This window comes from Xiphophorus hellerii, chromosome 3, assembly GCF_003331165.1.
Source record: "Xiphophorus hellerii strain 12219 chromosome 3, Xiphophorus_hellerii-4.1, whole genome shotgun sequence".
NCBI lineage: Eukaryota > Metazoa > Chordata > Actinopteri > Cyprinodontiformes > Poeciliidae > Xiphophorus > Xiphophorus hellerii.
The window spans coordinates 28,318,466-28,344,065 of record NC_045674.1 but is presented as its reverse complement, the minus strand read 5'-3'; the positions used below and the strand labels follow the sequence as shown (position 1 = coordinate 28,344,065).

The following is a 25,600-nucleotide window of genomic DNA, read 5'->3' as shown; positions in this document are numbered from 1 at the left end:
AATTTATCCTGCGATTAACTGATTTATTGCTTATTGCAACAGGCTTTGGTACTACAGAATGAATTTCCTGTTTCAGGTGCTGGATCTGAGCACGGAGGGGAAGGAGGAGGTTTTCTACGGACCGACACTGCCTTTCGCCTCAAACGGGATTGCAACCTGTTTCCTCCCGGCTCCTTATTTCACCTGCCCCAACCTCCAGACGCTACAAGTACCCCATCACAGGATAGGTGCTGTGTAGCCCACTGACTTGGAAAACGTCTGAGAACCAGACGACAGATCCGTTGGCGCTTGCGAACCAGAATGAGGAAAAACAGCCAGTAAAGAGAACTGGCTGCTCTAGCGTGGGTGTAACGAGGGAAGCCGTGCCGCTTCTTAAAGCTGTTCCTCCTGTATTAAGACCGGGACATCATTGAGACTCACTGGAAGGCCCGTCACCTCTGTTGAGACAGACGGGGTAAATATAGTTGAGCGGTCCGACCAGCCACAGGAAACGGAAAGTTGCCGGAATCAGGGTTTTCTACCCTGCAAACAACAACAACAAAAAACACACAAAAAACATCAACAATGTCCATCGATTCCCATTTCGAGTTTCCTAGGATGACCCAGACGAACATGTTGCAGAGGCAACACTTGAATTTTGTTTTTAATCCCCTAAAAGATGTGAATTTGACAACAGATTCAACATACAGAATGTAGCTGCATTTCCTTTAAAAAATGTGCGCAAAACTTTTGTCGAAAAATCAAACTACATTTTCGCAATTGTTGCGTTAACATTAAATTGGAAACGCAATTAAAATCAGACGTGAATACGTTTGTTCACATGATAAGTCATTCAGAAACATTCTCCTGCCACTTCCTGTTGTCTTCTTCTTTGTCAACAGCCGACTGTTGATCATGTGACTCGCGTGATGTGAAAAACAAAAAAAGGCGTTCTGTCGCAATTTTGCGAAATGAACAAAATTTTGGCATGGCCGAAAAATCACTTAATCTTATTGCAAAAACTTTACCTAAAAATGTGAGTTATTTTTCTCTTCGAAATTGGGTTGTTTTCATTCCTAAAATTTAATTATTAACATTCAGTAATTCCAATTTGCACAACTATACGGTCAATGGAAACGCAGTTGGTGTGTGAGCTATTGAGGCTTTTTATTTTACGCTCAGGACCCAAAGACTGTTTGTTTGTGTTTTTAAATGAATGTCTGGACATTCAATCATGTAATACGTATTATTCTGCATTGTCAAACATTTGCTTTTACTAAAAGAGAAAGAGAGAGAGAAAAAAAAAAGTGCTTGCACATCCCTCATGTATCCGAAGCAACACGTCTGCAAGAATATACGGAAGAAACTGCAGAATAAAGATGCTACTTAAAGGACATCAAAGCTTGGTTGTTGGCAATTCTTTATGGAGTTAAAGATAATTTTATGCAGATATTAAAACATTCTCACATTCCATGTGCTTTTCTCTCATACTGCTGCCATCGCAGGACAAAGCTTGCACCACCCACCCACCCCCACCCACCCGGTGAGACGTTCCGCAGTCAAGATGAGGCTGAAAAATGACTAGCAATGACAGAAAATGAGACTTGGGTGATTTTGGATGACAAGAGTGAGACTTCACGTGATTAGGTGCGAGCCAAATCCAGATTGCAAGAGATTGCTGCAACTTAGAGAAGGCGAGAATGAGAGGATCGGAACAAACAGTTCTCTCCATTCTCTCCCTCTCCGCTATTTTTTTCTCTCGAAGTCCTGAACTATTTGGAGCTCGCCCACGACTGTCATGGTATCTGCGAATTAGAGCAGAGATGGATCCCGACAGCTCGCATTCTTTGCTACTTAGAGATCAGAGGTGAGGATTTCTCTTTAAATGTAGAAAATGTCAATGAAAAGCTAGACCTTTTTTTATTTTTTACAATATGTGCATTATGTACACCTCTGAAAATGTTCAGGTTCCACCTATTGTGCCTCTTAAGACAATTTTCTTATTATTTCAGTGACATGATGGATGGTCCAGTTAACCACAAACACACTTAAGAAAGTTCGATTTCTCCCAGATGAAAAAGTTTGTTAGAGGAAAACCTCACAGTCGCTCTCCAGACTGTTGATTTCCTCCTGCCCACTTTGTCCAAGCAGAGACAGCAGCTTCATGTATGCACTCCTGCAACAGAAAGATGTGTCACCTTACAATAACAATAATATTATACACTGCTCAAAAAAATAAAGGGAACACTCAAATAACACATCCTAGATCTGAATGAAAGAAATATTCTCATTGAATACTTTGTTCTGTACAAAGTTGAATGTGCTGACAACAAAATCACACAAAAATCATCAATGGAAATCAAATTTATTAACCAATGGAGGCCTGGATTTGGAGCCACACCCAAAGTTAAAGTGAAATAACACTACACGCTGATCCAACTTTAATGTAATGTCCTTAAAACAAGTCAAAATGAGGCTCAGTATTGTGTGTGGCCTCCACGTGCCTGTATGACCTCCCTACAACGCCTGGGCATGCTCCTGATGAGGTGGCGAATGGTCTCCTGAGGGATCTCCTCCCAGACCTGGACTAAAGCATCCGCCAACTCCTGGACAGTCTGTGGTGCAACGTGACGTTGGTGGATGGAGCGAGACATGATGTCCCAGATGTGCTCAATCGGATTCAGGTCTGGGGAACGGGCTGGCCAGTCCATAGCTTCAATGCCTTCATCTTGCAGGAACTGCTGACACACTCCAGCCACATGAGGTCTAGCATTGTCCTGCATTAGGAGGAACCCAGGGCCAACCGCACCAGCATATGGTCTCACAAGGGGTCTGAGGATCTCATCTCGGTACCTAATGGCAGTCAGGCTACTTCTGGTGAGCACATGGAGGGCTGTGCGGCCCTCCAAAGAAATGCCATCCCACACCATTACTGACCCACTGCCAAACCGGTCATGCTGAAGGATGTTGCAGGCAGCAGACCGCTCTCCACGGCGTCTCCAGACTCTGTCAGGTCTGTCACATGTGCTCAGTGTGAACCTGCTTTCATCTGTGAAGAGCACAAGGCGCCAGTGGCGAATTTGCCAATCCTGGTGTTCTCTGGCAAATGCCAAGCGTCCTGCACGGTGTTGGGCTGTGAGCACAACCCCCATCTGTGGACGTCGGGCCCTCATACCATCCTCATGGAGTCGGTTTCTAACCGTTTGTGCAGACACATGCACATTTGTGGCCTGCTGGAGGTCATTTTGCAGGGCTCTGGCAGTGCTCCTCCTGTTCCTTCTTGCACAAAGGCGGAGGTAGCGGTCCTGCTGCTGGGTTGTTGCCCTCCTACGGCCTCCTCCACGTCTCCTGGTGTACTGGCCTGTCTCCTGGTAGCGCCTCCAGCCTCTGGACACTACGCTGACAGACACAGCAAACCTTCTTGCCACAGCTCGCATTGATGTGCCATCCTGGATGAGCTGCACTACCTGAGCCACTTGTGTGGGTTGTGGAGTCCGTCTCATGCTACCACGAGTGTGAAAGCACCACCAACATTCAAAACTGACCAAAACATCAGCCAGACAGCATAGGTACTGAGAAGTGGTCTGTGGTCCCAACTGCAGAACCACTCCTTTATTGAGTGTGTCTTGCTAATTGCCAATAATTTCCACCTGTTGTCTATTCCATTTGCACAACAGCAGGTGAAACTGATTGTCAATCAGTGTTGCTTCCTAAGTGGACAGTTTGATTTCACAGAAGTTTGATTTACTTGGAGTTATATTGTGTTGTTTAAGTGTTCCCTTTATTTTTTTGAGCAGTGTATATTTAAAAAATCCCTGACTTCCTGTATAGACAGCTTATAAATAGCTTAAAGGCTGTGAAAAATGTGCCTACTTGACCTCCTCTGTGATTCATGGTGCTCACCTCAGGGCGATGTTCTTGCCCAGGCCCCTTTTGTGTTCGCTGCTCCTCAGACTGAGAGTCAGGCTGGGGATGAGAGCTCGAACCGCAGCGGGATCCAAGACGGCAACCGTCTCCAGGACGACGTACACCTGCCTGTCGTAGACGCCCACGTTCTCTTCCACGAATGACCTGATCGCATCGAGAGGAAGTTCCCAGTTTCAGGGTGAACCGCTCATCTTCACATTCAAACGATTAGAAATCTCCCAGCGTGTTTTAACTGCTGTTAATTAATAATGTGTAATAATGCAGGGAAATGACGCAACGCTGAAGATATTTAGTGAAGTTACCGTAAGGCGGCGATCATCAACTCGCATGGCCTCACGGTAGACGCAGCGACGCATCGCTCCACCACGAGCTGCAGCGCATCCGTGCTCATCTTCCTCACTGGGCAAACAATAACACACACACACACGTACACGTACACTTGTTAATTTTGTCTTTGCATATGTGTAAAATGAACTGAATCCTTACAGTGACATTAATATCAGTTCATACACCTTGAACTTTTTTTTACATTTCATCAATTTACAACCACAAGCTTTATTTTTTTGCGTGTGTGTTTTTATCCAACAAACACAAAAGTTGTGCACAAAGGTGAAACAGAATGAAAATCTGAAAAGTGCGGCACGCATGCAGCTGCAAATCTGTTGGGATTAAAACTCAAACTCAAGTCGAATTGAGTAGAAAGGGCAGTGTAGGGATGCACGATGCACGATATATCGGCGCCGACATCAGTATCGGCCGATTTTAGTCATTTTGTAACGTATTGGTATCAGTCCAATAAGGAAAACTAGGCCAATGATTCCAACAGTTATTTATTTTCATCGGGTTGTTTTATTAACTTTCCAAAGGTGTTGAAACGGTACAGAAATATATGGATGTCAATATCGTTTATCGGCCATATCATCAATGTTAATATCAGATATTGATAACAAACCATATTTTCGTATTGGTGCACTTAGTGCCACGTACATGTAACTCCTCTCTTGACTTCGGCTGTTTGTCTTACCCGTCGGCTCATTGACCAGCATCAAACAACGCAGCAGAGCTGGAAGAGGCAGCAACAGGAGGGAGGCGTCCGTGTCGGCGTTTCGCCTCAGTAGCTCCAACAGGAACATCAGGACGGACGCGAGGCGAGGCGGGGGGGCGTGGCTTTTGAACTGCAGGAAATTCTCGCTGCGAAAAGCAACAAAAGGTGATTAGTCTGTTGGAGTTTTATAGTCAAAGGGTTCCCCAATCCTTGGCTGTAGAGACCTACCAAAGCACCTCCAGGACGGTCTTCCTCAGCGCCGCTCCCCTGGCGGTCGGCGCGCCCTCACAGGCACCGAGCAGCACCGGGTGGTTGGCGACCGCGCCCAGAGAGGGCGAGGCGGGGAGGAAGTGGTCCAGGTATCTGCGGGTTACAGAGCGAAGCTGCTGCTTGAGGCCGGCACCCTGGGACTGAGACACGCCCGACGCCACCGACAGACCCTGGGAGAGGATTCGATATCAGAGTCAAATCCTCAGAACAAAGTGGCAAACGATGGTTTTTCTGGTTTGCGTCCAGCAGATGTCCGTCCTAACCTGCAGATAAAGCGGTAAGCTGTCCCTCAGAGCTCTGTCCTGCTGCGGGAGCTTGGGCGGCAGCAGCAGCCCGTCCACGACCCGGAACAGCAGCTGCTGTGCTTTAGAAGTGGCCAGCAGGGGGCTCCAATGCTTCACTACGCAACCTGGAGACGCACAGCAACAAATCAACCCAACTCTAGCAACAATAATAAAAAAAAGAGAACATTTCTGTACTCTACGCTGTGTTTACATGCTGATTCTCTACGTACCCACAGCCCAGTATGCCAGCTGCATCCCCTCCTGGTTTTTGCTGACTACGTACGGCTTCACATGTTTCAGGACGTCACCGATGTAGTCCAGGGCTCTGGTCGCCATGGCCGACCGCTCCGACAGCAGCTGCAACCCGCTGTAAACACTGCCTACAGCCTGACAACGTAAAACACATAAGGAGAGAACACGTTTGGTTTGTAAACACAGGCTGCTGCAGACCGGACATGACCAGGACACAAGCAGAATGTATTTTACAATATATTATATAACAACTTGGGGGGGGGGAAAACAAGACATTCTGGAGTCAAAAGCCAGCAGTACAGCAAGATTAACTCATATATTATCATAAATACTGCAAATGCATCTGTCACCAGTGAGAAACGGTTACTAGCCGTGTCATGATAATAAATTTTGCTGGACAATAAATTGTTATATTCTTGTTTTAAGATAATTTTCAATGATGATAATAATTGGTTAATAATCCAAGTTCAAGCTCTCAAAGACCAAAAAACGTTTGTACAAAGCACTCCACGCTGGAACTGGTGTGGATTTTATATATCCAAAACAAACAATAAATATAAAAAGAAAATAGAAATAATAGAAATAGAAATAAAAAAACCCAGACAAACTGAAACCATGAATAAAATGGATTATGAAGTTTTTATAAACAAAATTGCCCTTCAAAAGTCAGTCAAAAATCCTCAGCAGACTGGAAATTAGCTCATTTTAATTGCAATTAACTGACTTATTGATTTATTGCGACAGGCTGAAGTGTTACCTTGACAAACGTCTCCAGGGCTGCAGTCGGCTCGGGCCTGGCAGCCGGGGGAGGAAGTCCGGCTCTTTGAAGAAAGCCGTCCACCTCTGGCAGTCGCAGGACGAGCCGGGTCAGTTCGCACAGCTGCTCCCCCACTGCCCGGGCTGGGGCAAAAAAATAGGAAGTATTCAGAAACTGCAATATTTGATAAAGAAGAAGTTTGGAGAAATATCTACAAAGCAGGGGTGTGCCGATAAATTGACCCTGATTTTCTTCATTTTGGGAGATTGAAAACGATCTTATCTAGTGATCTTCTCTACCTCTGAAAAGGTCTGAAAAACTAATTAAAGACTTTTCAAGACCTATTTAGTGTCACTTTGAATGAAATTTAGGACCAAAAACAAACAATGAATATGAAAGGTGTGTGAGGGGATCTGCTTTATTACAATCAAACTACATAAAAACAGTGGAACTTCTTAGATCTGTTTGTGGATCTTTCCTATAGCCCAAGCAAGACTCTTTCACCCAGAATGCACCTCACATCATATGGGTTGCCAACCGAATTGAGCCAGCGCTGAAAATGAATGTCATCCAACCACTTGCCCATGATAGAGGCAAAAAAGTTAGCTAGCAAGGGTAGCATCTGATTAGCGGTAGCTTCAACTGCCTTGAGTCACAGAACACAACCACAAAGTCTGCGTGTGACTGAAATTTTGCCTGACAGAAAAGTCCCAAAAGAAAAATAAACTATATAGACTATAAAACGCAAAATAGTTCTGTCACCACAAAATTTAAGACCTGTGGCTAACATATTTAAGGCTAACTTTAAAATTTTTTTTAAATTAAGACACTTTAAGGCCTTGATTTTAGAAATGTGAATTTAAGATGTTTGAAGAATGCACAGACACTCTGCTGACTGAGTGGACATGTGCAGAAGCCACACCACTGTTCCCAAATTAGATATTTTGTCCCTATATTTAGCTATTTTTAGACAACAAAATTGATATCAGACAAAGTCAAAATCGGCAGGTCAGGCTTTTCTGAGATCTGTGATTGGTCAGAAAACTGCAATTCAAGCACCTCTACTAAAAAGGAAAAACACTGAGAGATAACGTGCTAGAAGTTTGAAATCGTGAAAACTGACGCACCATATGCATACAAAGAAGAAAAAAAAAGTAATGTGTGGTTTGATGGAATTCTGGACCCAATTACCCGTTTTGCTTTCCGTTCCGTCCGGGTTCTTGTGGAGGTGTTGCTGTAGGACGCATCGGATCCAGGCCCTCACTGAGAGGCCCTGAGCTGAACCAGGGGCCGCGCCGCTTAGCGACGACACCAGCTCACTGAAAGGTAAGTTATGTATATAAGGTGTCGCAGGTACGTTTCATGAGAAACAAACACAATATGTTCACAGCCAGAAGCGGAGACTGACGCTAAAAATACGAGGGGGAATGAATGCGATTTGTAATTTACACTTAACCCGAGCTGCTGCGGCATTCACACTTCTTATTCTCTGACAGAAGGGCTTCAGCCAGGATTTACTGTTTAGTAGATGCAGAAATATGAAAATCCTTTTGTGTTGACAACAAACAAATGAGTCCAGCTACGCGTAAGACGATTGGATGCTTTTAATATAACAACTATTATAAATAACACTTAAAAAGAGATTAAGATGTGAAAAAAACACAAACTTTTATCTATTCAGGTTTAGGACCTCAGGGAACCTTGATATTTCAAAAACATCACAATGTTTCTGTGATGCGGACGGATGTGAAAGGTTGAGTCTAACCTGTTCTGGAGCAGATGGGGAAGGTAGCGCGTCACCAGGAGCGGGTGGACCATATCGTCCCAGCCGAAGAGCTGCATGATGGTCTGAACCGGGTTGGGCTGCAGGTCCTGAGGGGCAGAACTGGGCAGGTCAAAGGCGAGCAAGGTGAAACCTGAAAAGAAAAGCAAACGAGTCCTGAACGATCCGAATCCTCAAACAGGTGCAACATAATCCAACTCTGCTGTTAGACCATCTTGGAATTTCACTTTAGCCAACTTCAATCTTCTGCATAGGGCTGCAACCCACGATTGGTTTAATAATTGATTATCTTTACGATTAATCGATTAATCAGACAAAAAAAATGGCACATTCTGAAGAAATTTTCATTTAGACACTTACCGGTAAGTCTTTTTTCATAAAAACATCAATATATGATAACAAATAATTCACTTCCTTTTTCTAAACAACCAAAACAAAATGTTATTGGCTAACATGCAATGAGTGAACGCTTGATCATTTGAAGCAAAGAATGCAGAGAAAGAAATACTTCTAACATCAACATGTGAAAAGCTCAGCCCTTTCTGTTCAGCTTATCAGTAGAGTGTAGGGCTTTTGGATTAACAGATTAATAACTGCATGGCAAAATATTCTTAATGGCAGATTTTGTTTGTTTATTTTACAGATTTTGAACCGGGAGAATCAAAAGCTCCTGGGGCGTTCTGGGTTGAACATATGTGCAGATGTGATATTCATTGTACAGTTTTGGTTTAATTCCTGCTGAGTGTCTTTTTCTTTCAGCAAATGGAGTCTGTATAGTCCAGGTAATGATTACTGAAATAGTTGACGATGATTTCAATATTCAACTAATCACAATCAATCATTTCAGCCCTGCTTCTGAATTTAAAATTGTACACATTTTTTAAAATCTTACTCTATAATAAATATAAAAGTTTCATATAAACTATGCTCTCTCTCTTGTTGTTTTAGTTCTCTCCCTCCATATTTTCTCGTCTTGTTTTCCTCTCAGTGGGCTTTGTGTACCTGCAGCAGCATCTGCCAGCTGGGCCGGCGGGGTCTGGGAGAGGCGTAAGCTGCGCAGAAAGGGGAAAAAGTGCAACCACAGAGCGGAAGCTACCGCTAGGTGGCGCTCCCTAATCACACTGGCTGGAGCCGGAGCCCAGGCCGGGATGGGCGCTGACTGGACGCTGCGCTGATGGACCCGTCTGGTAGAATACACACACACACACACACAAATCCTTAAAACACGAGAACAGATAAACAATTCTATAAAATGTAACAACACTCCCTCTTGGTTGGGCTCCAAAACCCCTCCCTCTTTTCCTTCCCCTTTGCTCCCTTGTTTCTGTCTTTCACTGCTCCTTCATGTCTCCTCTCTCTCTCTCTCTCTGCTGTCTCAGGGGGGATTACTGAGTGTGGTGGTGCGCTGCAGTCAGGAGGAGGAAGAGAAGGAGGAGCGGTGGGGGTGTGAGGAAGGAGGATATCACAGGCATACAGTGGAGCCTAATGCTGATCCCCTGTACACAGAGCGTAGTTTGGCTCGTCTGGCTCATCCCTGGCCCTGGCTAGCAGAGCAGCCCCACAGTGGCTGGCATTAGACCCCCGATAAGCAGCTGAAGGAGCTGTAATCTCATTTAGACTGACGATGATCCTCCTGTCCCTCTCATTCTCCTGGACGGCGGTGTGAAAACGCAGGGGTTAAAGTGTGCAGGAGAAGGTTTGAGGAACTACCAGCAACCCCCTTTCCTTCCTTCCACACACAGACACACACACGCCTACCGTCTTCCCTTCCAGCAAGGTTGCATCTAATCCAGAGAGCTGAGACAATCGATTAGAGTCTGAATTCATTAGGCTTGTTACTACAGCGGAATGGGCCTTTCACACCCATCAACCCTCATTGTACAAGACATCATCAGAAAACGTTCTTAATCCTCCCTCTTTGTGGCTTCTTATATACAGTACACAAACACACACACCCCGACACACAGCACGGCTAAATACCATTAGTCTGTCACCCTTTCCCTCTTATTCTGCTTTGAGAGAAAAAGCAGAGAGAGTACTTTGCATCCTAAAAACACCAGACAGAATCCTCAGATACATCCAAGGACACAGGTTTCAATTAATTTGTGTCTTTTTCTAGGTGATGCAAGTTTGCACATTTATTTTACAGAAAAAAATAAATAAAATGCTTCAGTGTTTACTAAGTCGTTTAATGCAAATAATAAAGAGTGCTATTTTTTATGACTGGATATTTGCAAGTTTCAGTAAGTCAAATTTATTTTTTTGTTTCTAGTCCGCGTGGACTAGCTCAAAATTTCACATACACGAAGTTCGCCTATTCCTTGAACGCCTCATCGAGCAAGTTCCGTAGGAAACGAATGGAGAGGAAGCGACGTCGCCTTCAGTGTGTTGAGCTCTTTACTCTCTTACATATAATGCGCCTAGCATCTTATGGGTTGACAACAGAAATGAAGCCAGTGGCGGAAACGAATGTTGGCAATAGAAACGCCGATAAATTTCTACTAGCGCCCCGTAACCAGAAGCTACAGTCATCTCGCGAGTCGACTAGGACTATATACGGTACTTTAGCAGCACATCTCTTTTCCCACACTGCCCATACCTCACCTACTGTCTGAAAATGTAAAAAGGCAACTAGCGCCACCCAAAAAAAGATTAACTAGCTAGCAAGGGTATCCTGTATTTTAAGCCAAATTTAGGACCGGTTTCCCGTATTTAACTGCAGCCTGCAATTCGTATTTACAATCACTAGATGGCGCTCCTCTCCTCTCTTGCCTAGACGAAATGTCACGTCGAAATAGGAAGAGTAGCGCAGCTGGGCTTCGTCTGTTAACGACTCTTTCGGTCAGAAGTCGCAGCTTATCCGAACAATTAATTTTATATTGAGAAAAATACAAAGAACAGGAAACGACTATGCAACTGCAGAAATTAATGGGAACAAAAGAATCTCCGGGCTAAGCCTATTAGTGACTAAAGCTTTTAGCAGTTTAGGCGGTCAGGAGTTTTTGGACATTGAGGTAAGTACGATTTATCGCAACTGCATAATGATAAGTAATGTGTCGAAATGTAAGACTTTTTTAAGGACAAACACTCTGTACTAATCACACATTATGTTTCAATCCTATCGTACGGAAGATGTGCTAAATTAATTGTTTGTGCAAGCATAAGTAATATTAAAGAAAATAAAAAAAACCAACAGGGCCAGCCAATGCCAGCTCATTGTCTGGTCAACCAATCCGAAACAGAGGGTCATGGACAGAAATCAAACTGAGGAATTATGGCGTCTTGCCTCAGCGCCGTGAACGTGAAGGGCCACCGTCCGGACCCTCCGCCGTGTGGCAGAATAATTCTCTTAATGTGTGCAGATTCCACATGGCTCTTAATAGACATAATGATGCACTGGCTAAATTTGCCAGGCTTCATAATTACTCATTAATTGTGTCACAGGGAGAGACATTAATCACAAAGCGATACCAAGAATCGCCAGGCTTTAGGAATTAGGTTTAATTCGGTGGGATGTATTGGAAAGAGGGTTCTTGTTTGGCTAAATGGGTCAGCGTGGTTCGAGGCATTAACAGGGGGCGAGGAGTGGAGGGGGCTGCCTCTGGGAGTTCTTTCCTCTCTCCCTCCTTGGTCCATTAATGTGCAAATGTCTGCCCTGCCCTTCCCTCACATCGGAGTCCGAAAGTTTGGGATTACTGAAGTTAATGAGATGCGATGTTATAGGAACCAGACTGCGTACACCTGGGTCACTGTGAGGCTTTTGGGGTGTGGGCATCTGTGCGGGTTTAAGGTTTCAAAGATGGACCACCAGACCATTAAACCTATCCTCAAACATGTGAGACGGTTTCACAAAGGTTCGGTTTTCCGGTTTGATTATCATTTATTAACGTTTCTGACCTTGCAGAAATAACTAGAGGCGGTGGCGACATTGTGCAGTAGGGCTACTTGTCTTTAGGGCTAACCTGGTCAGATTTGGACCTTTATAGTAAAATATTGAAAATTATTAATCCTAGAGCTGGGAAAAATCTTGTAAGAAAACCCCCTCTACTAGACAACATGTGCATTGCTGAGAAATAATAGATGCCATTTCTGAAAACATGAGAAAGGATCCAAAAACCTGATTCTTTAGTCTGTAACCCTCATCTCTGCTCCTCCTCGCCTCCCCGACCACATCAACAGACACCGTCTCCTCCGTCTCCCTTTGACCTTCAGCTGGGGTCGTTCATGTAACCAACACCCCCGTCCCTCAGATGAACCCGTCCTGATGCTCCACCGGCCGAAGTTTCTAACAAAGCTGCAGCCCTGCAGCCGCTCTCAAAACAATAAGGGGCCCCATAGAGGTGTCCCCTGGCTCTGTAACTCTAATCAGGGCCCCGGCAGCACCTGGGGAGGGCCGTTTTGGGGTCAGCGAGCCTCCAGAGACACACACACACAGTGACTTCACAATTGTCCTTTTATCAGCATGAAGAGTGAGAAGAAGAAAAAGAAGAAGGGATGGGGAGAGCAAAACGCTCTCCTCTGCTGGTCCTGTTTCACTGATTTACAAAGTTCAAGACTAGAGGAGCCTTGATGCAGCTGCCGAGCGTTAACGGCAGCGTTCTCACCTGAGCTGTGCCAGGACGATCTGCAGAAAGCTCAGGACGGAGTTCAGCTCAGACTGACGACACGCCGGCAGCAGCCAATCGAAGCCCTCGCCGAGCAGCTTCTCCTCCGACAGGCCGAGGCCGGCGCTCGTCTCGAACACCTCGGCCACGCCCTCCAGGTAGGAACCCAGGGGCCCCCAGAGGGCGAGCCTGCGGGACGCCTCTGTGGTTTTACTGTAGAACTCCTTGGCCGTCTCGTTGAAAGAGGAAGCCAGGCAACCGGCCTGAGCGGCAACATCCAGACCTCTCTCCTGCGGACCGACAAATCGGAAGTATTTCCAAACGTGTGGACGTGCTGTGGGAGGTGGGGCGGGGAATTATGGATGTTTTCGGAAAACAAACCTGGAAAAGCAACAGCAGTGACAGTTGCCCTCTCCAGGCCAGTGTTCGATGTGCGGGGGGGCAGTTAGAGGGCAAGAAGCCCAGCAGCTCGCAGGCTCTGCTGGCCACGTCCTCCAGCTCCGCCTGCCTGGCCACCACCAGGAAGAGGAGCAGGAAGTTCATGAGGCCGCCTTCAGACAGCTCCTGCATCTTCTTTTTTGAGAACTTGGAGTAAATCCTGGAAGCAGAAGACCAGAGACAACATGGTCAGAGGAAAGGATCATTAGAAAATGGCTACAGTGCACTACAAAAATATTTAGACCCCCATAACAAGCACACATTTCAATGTTTTTGAAGGTTTATAAGACAAACCAACTCAAAGAAATCTGAAAATAATTTAATACTTTGTAGAAAAAAAGCTGCACAACTTTGCAAAACAAGCCGAGTCAGACTGGATGAAATGTTCCTTTTCCTTCCACGTCACATTTATTGCACTACTTTGTATTGGTCACATAAAATAAAAATAAAAAGTAGAGTGAAGCTTGTGGTTGTAGACAAAATGTGCAAAAAAGAATCAGACAATGAACAGTTTTGTTTTCTAAGGGTGCGCCAATTGCGGTTTTCTGACCGATCTTTGATTATCGATCTTTAAAAAGTCGGACCTGCCGATTCCAATTTTGTCCGATACAGAATTTAGCAAATGTAGCAATAAAATTCTTAGGTTGTTGCCAAAAAGTGGGGTAACTATTGTTAACCACCCATGTGACATGACCTGGTGGGCGGGTCTGTCAGCCAGCTCTCTCTGCCAATCAAAAATGGACAGTGGCTGATTTTCAGACCTGTGCGAGAGGCAGATAACCGAGTCTCTCTCTGCAGGTTTCACCAACTCAAATTCAAAACCTTTTTGACCATCGCAGCGGACCATTGTGAATGGAATTTAAGACCTACCAACATAAAACACAAAACGTTAGCTAGCTAGCTAGCTAGAAGGGTATGTTAGCAGTGAGTTACCGGCGGCCTCAACTGTCTCAAGTCACAGAACGTAATGAAGATGTCTGTGTGCGACTCCAACTTTTGCTTGATAGAAAATTCTCAGGAGAAAAAAAAAAAAACAAATGCACAGAATATACGAGCCCTGGCAAGACAAAATTCAAAGCCTTTTGATTAACATACTAAGGGACAACTTAGTTTTTTTTAATGAATTAAAACTTTAAAAGGAGGTGCGGATAAGATCAGTTGAGACATCAGTTGAATCGGCCGATCACTCGAAATCAAGAAAATCAGGGCAGATTTTTCGATGCGCCCCTAGTTTTGTTCATTTTCTTTCCATTTAAACTTTTTAACCAAAGCTAAGCTGATTAGGAGTGGGGGTTTTTTTAAGTGGAAGGAATGATTTTAAATGCTGACAAAGGGAACTCTCCACCCCTGCTGTGCATCTCATCAACCGCTTCCATCACCCCCTAATCTCCAGGAGAGAGTCTGACCTGCCCAGCTTCTGCATCTATGTGTGTGTGTGTGTGTGTGTGTCAGAGTGAAGGAATAAGCAGGAGAGTGAGTAAGAACAGAGAACCACCCAGCACGCCGTTAGATCCTGCGGGCGCTGTGGAGAAATGCCTTTAAAGATCATGTTAAATGTCAGAGACACTCAGACACGCAGCGGTAGGTGCTCGGTCCCTCTCTCCACAGCCAAACCAATTTACTGCAACAGCGGCGAAAGATCAATAAATCCACACACACACACACGCCCGTCGCCACACACCCAGCCCCGCTGTTTGCTTCCCTGGCAGGAGAACACAGAAAGCTAAAGCCCCCTGCATTTCCCTCCACCCCCTTCAGCCCCATCTCCCAAACACAGCTGCAGCCCACACAGGTGAGCCGAGCTGCTGTTTGGGTCAAAACACAAACGGCGCGCATCCCGAGACAAACCAAAGTGTAAAGAGGTACGGCTGGTGCAAAAGGATCGCTTCAAACCGATGGGGGTGGGGGAGGAGAGGGGGGAGAGACCAGGTTAACACCAAATCCGGCTTACTGACGCCTACAGGAGGCTGAGAGAGGAGAGAGTGGCCAAGCATGCGGTCAGAGCTGGAGGGGAAGGAGATTTAAATACATGAGTGGATAATATGTAACAGGGATACAAGCGGCACACTGAGCGATTTTCCATGATCCCTCAACTTGTTTATTTGTTTATGTCACTTTAATTTTTTTTTTTTTAAGTGCTAACAGATGTTTCCGACTTCTGGCAACACAATCGATTGCGATCCCGATTGTCGTCGGTGTCCCGCCGATAATACAGATGATAAGTACAATATCTAACAGGGATACAAGCGGCACAATGGGGATTTTTCCATCTTCTCCCAACTTGTTTGTTTATCTCAGACGGATTTCTTTCTTTCTTTTTTTTTGTTGCTTTCTTACTTGTTTTTAAGCTGGAGCAAACAGCTGTTCCCAACTTCTGGCACCGCAATCGATTTCGATCCTGATTGCCATCGCTGTCCCGCGCCGGTAATCTGGATAATGGGATACAAGCGGCACACCGGGGATTTTTCCGTCTTCTCCCAAACTGTTTGTTTGCTTATCACGTATGGATTTCTTTTTTTTTTTTTTTTTTTACAGATATACCCAACTTCTGGCACCACAATCGATTCCGATCCCAATCATCGTAGAAGAGAGCGTCGCCGAGACGCCGCGGCGATACGCTGGGCCTCCGCCTTGTTGGGGAGGAGGCGGGGGCTGGGGAGGGGATCGCTCCAGTGGAGGGCTGATGGATCCATCCCAAGCGGAGCCCGGCTGCTGCCAGGCCCCCCTCCCCCGCGCGGCAGAACCCCGAGCGCCACGCTCAATCCGTGTTGGAAACCAGCGCGGCTTCGTTAAGGCGAATTAACCGCCACGCTCGTTAGCTAATTAGCCCCCATGTCTGCGATGCTACTGAGCACATTCCAGACAGAGGGAAGTCATTAGCCGGATTTATCCGCGGCTGCTGCTCTCTGGCACGGAGCCGCCTTGGGATGCGGCGCTGTCCGGCGATGAGAACATCAGCCTGAGAGATGTTTAGCTTTCGGTTCCCCTCTCCCTTCAGCAGTCAGCGTTCCCGGGAGCAGGTGCGCTGTTGTGTGTTTGTGTGTGCAGCGGTAGGTGGTCTCCTTGGGTCTGGCCTGCGCTCAGGAGCAGGTGGTTGACTCCTGAGACACCTGCTCCGCTGGTGGGTCCGAGTAAATATCAAAGAGTCCGCCGGTGCACCTGGCACGCACACAAACGCGACTCTACTACTCCAGAGTTGGCAAACGCACACGGCGTGCGAGCGTTCCCAAAGGCACGCACCTCCACACACACACACACAAATCCTAAACAGCTGTTTAAACAAATCGCATGTTTTAAGATCAAGGAAGGAGTGGGGGAAACTAATCTTGTAAATCCTTGTCCACAATGGTCCAAACAAAACACCCCCAAATCCCTGCTTTACAATAGATGGAGTGTTAAGACAGCTGCCTGTGTGTAATTCCTGCTTTTTCAAGGTGGAAGCAGAAGTCTCCCCTCCGTTCTTACCTTCCCTTGATCTGCCTCTGCGGGGCGCCGCCGGCCCTGTCCTGGCCGAGGCACAGGGCCAGCACTCGGAGGAAGATGTGGAACGAGTTGGCGGATCTGTAGAGTTGGGCGTGGCCCGGAGAGCGCGGGGCAGAGGGGCAGCAGCAGCTGCGCGCCTGCTCCAGCAAGGCCAGCGGCGTCTTGCAGACGGCGCCCAGGCCCGACACCCCCAACCACGGCACGGTGAACGAGGAGTTCTGCAGAGGAGCGACCCGATCAGGGTGTTAGTTTTACACAACTTGCCAAGAACCCATCGGGACTGAGTGCTGTGGATTTCAGAGTTGAATATCGAAGAACAGGTAAGATGGTGTACATAAAACAAAACAAAGTTCTAAACTTTGTTATAATTGAAGCACACCACACTGATTATGGGGTTTTACTAATCACCTTTCTAAAATAAGTTTGTTTTTTTTTTGTTTGTTTTGCCAAAAGTGACTTTTTTTTTTTTGCCTAAAGAAAGTCACTTTTGGCAAAAAAAAGAAGGAAGGATGGAAGGAATCCATACTAAAGGAACTCGTGTTTTACAAACATGATTCTCATCCAAACCTGGAACAAACATTAATAACATTCCAGATTCTCCAGACCGTGGCTCAAACAAAGCAGCTTATCAAAGCGAAACATTTCGTGATACTAGTTGCAAAATAAACTCATGTCAGTATTTGACTCCCAGTTTCCCTCTGATTGCAGCCCTCACCAGGTTCCTGCTGTAGGACTCCCAGAGGGTGGAGACGGCAGCTGTGCTCGGCTCCCACAGCAGACACAGACTGAGGCAGCAGTGCACATGCATCCTGATCTGCTCCTCTGCAAGCCCACCCTAGCATTAGATGACAAATGGATTGAATTCATTTCAGCTAACTATTGCATTAATCTACATAAGTAAGCATTTTAAAAACTGTAGAAACCTTGGGGTCACAGGTCTTCTTGAGCAACCCCTCCACAAATGTCCAGTTATCCTCCAAATACTTCTGGAATCACAGGGAGAAAAAAAAAGACTTTTAATATTTAACATAATCTTTCCCAGACCACCATGTCAGGAGCGTATTACTCTCTATAACACCTACAGTACATACCTTGTTATCAGCACCGAGCCTAACGGTCTCTCACCTCATTCTGCATTGTGCCGTTGCGGCTGTACTGGCCCAACATGGCCAAGTGGGTGAGGAGCCACCATGTGAATCCCAGAGGGTCTTTACAGTGTGTCAGAGGACCACTGAGGTGTTCTGGTGTGGGCTGCCCATCTACCAGAGGCTTCAGCAAGGGGTTCATGTAGCTCCAAAACGACTAGAGGACACATGTCACAGTTAGCTCAGCGTTGACACGACTTATTACGCAACGGTTAACATTAGTGTCGCTTGTTGTTACCTGTGTGCGCAGAGCTTTATTTCTGTACTGCAGGAGGTACATGAGCAGCACCCAGAGCTCTTTGGTGCAGAGGCAGAGGAAGGGACTGCTGCTCAGCGTCTCTGTAGGTCTCACCTGGAGAGGAAAAGCTTCTAGTTAACGTTCACATCTGAAGTTTTATTAGGCAAACGTTTTTTTTTTTCCTTCAGTTTTAACAAAGCTTCCAAAAAGTTAAAAGTTTAAGATGACAGCACTCTGTTGCCCTATAACCATATACAAGTCGATCTAGGAAGTTGCAATGATTGCAACTATTGGCATAAATTCACACATTCGTAACTTTTCCACAAATCTGACCAATCACCTTAACATTTTCTGTATTTCCATCTTCTCTGACCAATCACTGCACTCGACTGAATTTTGACCAATCCTCTTAACCCCCTAGTAACTCGCTCTAACTTCCTGTTTCGCGACGTCTCTTAAAACCTGCAAGATGAAAACACGTGTGACGCTTAACAGTAATATTTGCCTTTTTTGTGTGTTCCAAAGAGCATTTTGAGATATTCTATTGAATTTGCTTCCACTTTGTATACAGCTCATGTTAACTTAAATGGCTGTACTGTATATGGATTTTTTTTTTTTTTTTGTATTTTGGCAATTCCTCAGGAAAAGATTTCATTTACATTAAGGCTGCTATTTCAAAAAGGGCACTTTAAAATATTTTTTGAACTTTAGATGTTTACTATATTAAAATCCTTTCGTTTTTGGGAAGGGTACCTGGAGCAGTTTCAACTTGTCTTTCTACAAAGACTATCTTAATGGTAAAAAAATAAAGCTTAAAAAATTTGCAAATTTGAACGCAACTTTTTGAAAAATCATTCATTCTAAGGCTGCTACAATCACAGAAAAAAACATGACAACATCCTGGAGGAACTGATGTACTAACTGCACTGCAACAAACAGGATCTGGTTTTAAGTGTCAATATCTTCTTATACATGAAATTAGACAGAAAAAACTTAAATGAAACTTTTCAGCAAGATATACAAGACGGTTATAAGTAAATAATTTTTTAATATTGATCAGAAATTATGTCTTGTTATAAGTTAAAACATCTGCCAACAGAACTAGAACTTTTTCACCAATATTAAGGAATTATTTACTTAAAACAAGCTTCTATATCTTGCTGAAAAGTTACTTGTAAGTAAGTTTTGTCTTATTTCAAGTTTGCTAAGACATTTGCACTCGAAACTAGACAAAAAAAAAAATACTTGGTAAGATTTTGTGTTTTTGCAGTGTGTAGTAATGACATGAAATCAGTGTCACACTCTTAACTAGAAGAACAAGCGGATGACTTTCCCACCTTGCTGTATTTGCCCGAGGCCAGAGCCGTCAGGTCGCACAGCAGGGAGGCCAGGTGCTCCTCAAACAGACTCGTATCGGTCAGGTTCTCCCCCGTCAGGTTCACGAACCGGTGGGCGTAAACCACCTGGCCTGCGGACAGTTCCCACGACGACAATGACTCGACGCGACACACAAACCCGCTCATCATTCACTTAGGGCTCCAGATCCTTACCTTGCATCTTGTGAGCCAGCACATGCAGGATTTCCAGGACCGACCAGTGAATGTCGAGATGAAGGTGCAACAAATGCCAGGAGGGAGGAAAAATCTGTGGGTAGGGTTGGAGAATTTCAAGCTCAGGGTCAATAAAAGAGAAATCAACTGAGCTGTGGGAGGTTAAGAAAAAAAAAAAAAAAAAAAGTTAGCTGCAATCACTTTATGCTGTTTCCTTTGACTCATCCCATACAGTGATTTTTACGCATCATAAATTCCACCCAGTACTTGTACCTTCCCGTGGTTTTGCATACTGAAGGCTGCCTGTACGCCTGCGGGCAGGTCTTTGAGTCGTCCTGTCAGGAGAGTGACGGCGAACAGTTCTTCCAGCAGAGCGGAGGGGAACTGCTGCTCCAGCTGCTCGTAGGGATGCGAGTGAGCTGCGTCCAGACACGGTTCGAAGTACCTGCGGGATGTCGGGCAAAGCAAAAAAAAATCCAACATAAAACATCACAGGCAAGTACACTGAATTATGTTGATTAAAAATATATACATATCTATATATACATTACCTGTGCAAAAAGACTTTAACATACTGAATAAACGAAACACACTGCTGCCGAAGCTCCTCCGATTCATAATGCAGATTCCCTGCTTGTCCTAAAAAAATAAATAAAAGTGTAAGCAGGTATATTTAACGTAACATTATATCTATAGGAAAATGTCATACATATGTAAAGCCCAGCATTGAATGATGCATGTTTATGATGCCTTCCAATCACATTTTGTCACATTAAAGCCAATAAATTCAGTGAATTTTGTTACAGTTTAAACTGATAAAACATTAAACGCCGTCTGTCTTTACTGACTTCGCACGTATTGAAACTGAATTTTTTTTCTCCCATTCTTCTTAGAGTAGCTCAACAGAGTCAGACTGGGTGAAGAATATCTAAAACCACAAATTTCTAACTAGGATCAAGAGGGGTTCTGGTGCCTATCTCCAGCTAACGTTCCGGGCGAGAGGCAGGGTACATACATGACAAACAACCATGCACACATCTGACAGTCATGTTTTTGGGCTGTAGGAGGAAGCCGGAGTGCCCGGAGAGAACCCACGCATGCACAAGGACAACATGCAAACTCCGGGCCGGGAATCAAACCCAGGACCTTCTTGCTGCAAGGCAACAGCTCTACCAACTGTAACTGTGCCACTGTGCAGCCTCAACACGACAATATTATTGTTTATCACAATAACTTCTGGGACAATTTATCGTTCAGCAAAACGTATTATTGTGACAGGTCTACTTCTTATGGCTTATTCAAGTTAATCTTGGTGATCTTGTGGTTATTCTGAAATCAAACAGACAGTGTAGGAGATATTTTTATTTGTATTTCTAAACCGACTTACCAAAGTCATGTGAACTCGACTGAACCAAAGTCTCCAACTTGTAAAATGTTTGTCTGAAATACAACAAACCAGAGTCAGAAGGAACAAACGGGCTTTCCTTCTAAAAATCATTTCATCATTAAACCTCAGGTCTAATAGAAGACAGCGTGCAAAAAAAAAAAAATCGAGTCGGATCGACTCGGGGTGATTTAAATTCCCTACCGAAACAGGCCAAAGAGCAATTTGGTCGACTCCACCAGCGCCGTTCCAGTAACCCATGGGAAGCCGAAAATCTCCACCGTGTCCGTCTCAAACTCAGCAGGGGCCGGGTCGAGACGCAGCAGCAGCCTGCAGAGGGGCAGCAACACCAACAGACTTCAATCACAAGTTTGTTTCGGTCAGATTAACACAATCTCACGCGAAAACTCGAGCTTGACTGGCCGCACGTCTCTGTAAGAATGTCAGTGTTTCTAGCAGGCACGACAGATAATGCCTTGTGGTCAAGCTTGAGCACCGGATGTTGAATATACCGTTTCAGGGATCCCCGTCCCAGGTATCCCTCAGGGCACAGAGCTGCAGCCTGCTCGTCTTTAGCTTCACAGCTGAAGCAGGGCGGTCGAGTGGCCGCCAGGTCACACCGGTTGTCCGCTGCAAAGGGGGACACTGGTGGAGTGAGGGACTCGCTGAACTCTTCCGCCATGCTGCTGGTGGACCGTCAGCGTCAGGTATTCACAAACACGCAGTAAGTGACAGATTAAATATAAACAATGATTAAAGCTATTTTAAATATTTGCTAGACAAAGTACAGCACAACGTCAAATATGTAAGATACGACAGTAATAATAAAATAACAACCAAAGTCAAAGCGTCTAAAATGAAATCTTTATAATCAGCAGCTTAAAATTATGAAATAAACTCTCAAAATGCCTTTTAAAAGCGGCCATTTTTGCAACAAAAGGATTTTACATGCGTATGTACGGTTTGCTAAGAGCAAAAACAAACGTTTCAGATACCGTTTTAATAAAATGCTATCTTACCTTTGACTTCAAACTCTCCTTTATGTTTGTATTTTGTGGAAATACCACTTTAAATCAAGGCAATAATGAATAAAAACGGGCCAGTCGTCATTACTGTTGTTTTGGTTTTCGGGCTCTCCCGCGCCTTGATTGTACGCATGCGCAAAGTCTCCTCGCGTCTCCTGATTGGTCAGAAGTTTCAACAGGGGTGTGGCTTGCCCTGTCTCGGAAACTTGACAAGAGGTTTCCCTGCTGAGTACTTCCTTTATCGCCAGTTCTTTCAACGAGATAACGTATGTTTTAGCTATTATTAGTATTAAATATATTAAATAGTAATAAATATACTAGATAGCTTTCCTTTTGAGCCTCACTCGTCTATGACATGACAATTGTAGGTCCTTGATATATAGAGCGACTGAATTTATTTTCCAATTTCCTTGAAACAGGATAAAAACTAAGAAGTCAAATTCTTTTCCATTTAAGGACTTGGTAAATGTCTACGTTTTTATTTTCCTTAAAGTCTGCATTATTTAAATGAAATATAAATGTACTTCTGATGTAGTACATACACAGCAAATGGCGTTCTTTCATAAAACGGTGTGTAGCAAACAACACCTGCTCGTCTTTTAATCATGCTATCGCAAAAAAAAAACAAAAACCAGTGGGCTTATTTGAAATATAGGCCACCGTACTTCGAAATATCAGAATTTCATACATTTTCCACCCATTTGTTACGACACAAGTGCACCTGTGTAGGACTCTTATGAAGGTTTGTAAGTCAGTCTTCCTTGTCTGAGTGCTGAGGTTTCCTCCCAGCCTAATTCAACATAATGCAGCAGTTATAGCAGCATTTTAACCACGCAGACCCTAATTTCCATATGCAGATCTGTCTCTCCCAGCCGTACCTCTCGCCATCACACCATTTCTTGCATTCTAATGCATTCTCACATCTTTACAAAATCCCCCCCCTCTCTCTTCCGCCACACGCCGAGGATGTGCTCCCTTTCTCAGTCCAGTTAAAACCCTGTTATTTCTTCCTGCGTAAGCCTAATTGTCCCAGCCACGAGAGGCACAATAAAGCAGGCTGTTTTGCATGGGTTTTTACTTTGCATCTTTTATCAATAGGAGTCAGTAGAGATCGTAAAAGAAAAAAGGAAAAAGGATGCGACGGGAATTTTTTCTTTTCTTTTCCGTGTGGAAGCGTCGACCTCCCGCTCTGCTTTCAACAGGAAGACTGAAGTCCGTCTGTGAGAAGGCTCTATCGCCTGGATGAGAAAGGTAGATGCCTTTTTTTTTCTTCCTGTTCCGACTCTTGCAAACCCGTTCTATCCTGTGATGTAAAGTGGGAGTGAGAATTGAGCCTCTTTCATCCCTCTCTCCTCCCCTCCCCTCGCCATCAGTGTACTCTCGTCTCCAAGCATTTTTTCCCCTACATTTTCTGTGTTCCCCTTATTTTTTGCCTGGAACCCCCCCCCCCCCCCCCCCCCCCCCAAAAAAAACTTTTAAATAAAGGACTAACTAACAACGTTACCGATGTAAACTTCATTCTCCGTTTTTTTGGGGTGGGTGGGTGCGTGGGGGGGATGAATTTATAGTCCATATCACCGTCGTATAGCAGCAGCAAAGTGTAAGAGGATTGGTGCCTATGCTATGCTGGGTGGTTTTAATATGTTCAGGTGATAACCTAATGCTGTAATTACTTGCACCCTTTCAAAGGGATTTAATGAGCTCAGTGTTAAGAAGAGAGCACTTCCGCTGTTGGAACATTTCCTCTCTGTAAGATCCAGTATTGCTCTTCATAACCAGTGGCGTTACTTAACCTCAGATTAGCTCCCATCCATGGCATATGCGTTGCTTATGCTGCTTTATGGTCATGACATTTTTTTGACCAATATTGGATCACCTGATCGTTGATAGTTGATTGTTAACGAGGGTTGCACAATTCTTAGCACTGTTGCCGTGAAGCAAGAAGGTCCCGGGTTTGAATCTCAGGGTCTCTGGGGTGTTTCGTGGAGTTTGCATGTTCTCCTTGTGCGTGCGTGGGTTCTCTCAGAGTACTCCAGTTTCCTCCCTCGGTTCAGAAACACGATTGTTAGGTTAATTGTTCTCTCTGAATTGCCCTTGCATGTGAGTGTGTGTGTCGGGGTGGATGTCTGTCCTGTGTGTTTCACTGTGATGGACTCGAAACCCATCCAAAGCCTCTCACCCACTGACCATTGAAGATGGGCACCAGCTTCCTTGCCGGTAGTTAGAAAAAGTAATAAATGCATTGACAATAAAAATTACAATTTGTGCTGTAAAGACATTTAAAAGCAAGTTAAAGGTACTTATGGTCCCTCTATTATCCCAGTATAGTCACAGTTTCTGACATTCACACAGCAGCCCATGTGGCACCAACAACTACATGCTACTTTCAAAGCAAATGAAATGGCCCTTTGTCCTCCATTAGTATCAGATCACTTTTACTGAAAGCTATAAAACAGAGATATCCAAATATGATGCAAAGAAGGCACAGGTGCTTGGAGAACATTACAATCTTAACTACAAACAGAAACTACCAGAAAGAGGGTGATGCTGAAAGTCCTTTGGGGATATCTGTGTACAATATGGACAACTACACTGGCGCTGTGTTTTGTGTACGGTGCTGCACTGATTCACCTCACAATCGAGAATAAAGTTCTTCTCACTCTTGTTGTGCCCTTTCTGCTCTGGCTGCATAACACCGAGTTTTTTTTAATTTCAGGTAAGACCAGACCTCAACAAAACAAGGAGATTATAATAATGCAAGAGTAAAGATTAAGAGAGTCGGTCACCGTCCGGTACCAAAACGTTTGCTCAGTCCGCCTTAAGGGTGTATTAAGAAAAAGCTAAAGAGGACATCTGTATTTATCCGCTAAGCTACACCCCGTACAGGGGCAAGGGGTCTTTCCCTGTGTAGGTCAGTGTCTATGTATGACCAGAACCAGTCTTAGCTGATTGCTGTGTTGGGTTGTGGTGTACCTCAGGGTCTCAACTTTGGTCCCATCCTGTTTCCTTTGTACAGGCTTCCGCTACAGGATTCAATGAATCACATTGAATTCATTGCGTTAACTATCAATCGATCAATCTAACTGGACTCTTTTCTCCAATGTTTCTTCCAACTAGTCATAATGGTAAGTCCAGGGTTGGTAATATTATCACTTGTCTTGAGGACATTAAGAACTTTATGGTACAGAATGTATTTAACCTCAATTTGGATTAAACAAAAATTCTTTATGTTGGTCTTTATTATGTCAGAAAATGTCAAGATCAGCGTGGCAACCTGTCCTCCTACATCAAGGTCTGTGCCAAAAATCTTGCTGTGTCCTTTGATCACAGTTTGGTTAAAGTCATTAGCTCAGCAATCACTAACAGTATATATTCAATCGTGCGTTAGATTAAAAATTAAGCCTAATCTTTATCTTGGAACTGCCACCGATAGTTC

At 44.6% G+C, this 25,600-nt stretch overlaps 3 protein-coding genes across 3 annotated transcripts in view; 2 read left to right on the top strand and 1 right to left on the bottom strand.

Moving 5' to 3' along the window:
- klhl32 (kelch-like family member 32) overlaps nt 1-1,380 on the top strand; it is a 32,109-nt gene extending 30,729 nt beyond the window's left edge. Inside the window, exon 11 of the mRNA XM_032557722.1 lies at nt 77-1,380. Within this exon, the coding sequence (XP_032413613.1) occupies nt 77-238 (162 nt within the window). The 3' untranslated portion in view covers nt 239-1,380. The remainder of the gene's footprint in view (nt 1-76) is intronic.
- Nucleotides 409-22,363, bottom strand: mms22l (MMS22-like, DNA repair protein). The gene is made up of 27 exons (XM_032557716.1): nt 22,159-22,363; nt 21,652-21,822; nt 21,344-21,469; nt 21,143-21,195; nt 20,307-20,394; nt 20,029-20,200; nt 19,756-19,849; nt 19,543-19,673; nt 18,206-18,319; nt 17,948-18,124; nt 17,746-17,808; nt 17,538-17,657; nt 16,805-17,040; nt 13,283-13,499; nt 12,902-13,191; nt 9,300-9,481; nt 8,280-8,430; nt 7,706-7,833; nt 6,515-6,657; nt 5,736-5,892; nt 5,485-5,630; nt 5,180-5,391; nt 4,931-5,097; nt 4,209-4,305; nt 3,883-4,050; nt 2,082-2,155; nt 409-522 (listed from the first exon to the last, which is right to left on the bottom strand). The coding sequence occupies exons 2-27, from the start codon at nt 21,819-21,821 to the stop codon at nt 518-520; spliced, it is 3,681 nt and encodes a 1,226-aa protein (XP_032413607.1). The 5' UTR covers nt 21,822; nt 22,159-22,363; the 3' UTR covers nt 409-517.
- Nucleotides 22,364-22,699: 336 nt separating this feature from the next.
- LOC116716835 (furin-like protease kpc-1) overlaps nt 22,700-25,600 on the top strand; it is a 228,998-nt gene continuing 226,097 nt past the window's right edge. The window contains exon 1 of the mRNA XM_032557721.1: nt 22,700-23,415. Within this exon, the coding sequence (XP_032413612.1) occupies nt 23,407-23,415 (9 nt within the window). The 5' untranslated portion in view covers nt 22,700-23,406. The remainder of the gene's footprint in view (nt 23,416-25,600) is intronic.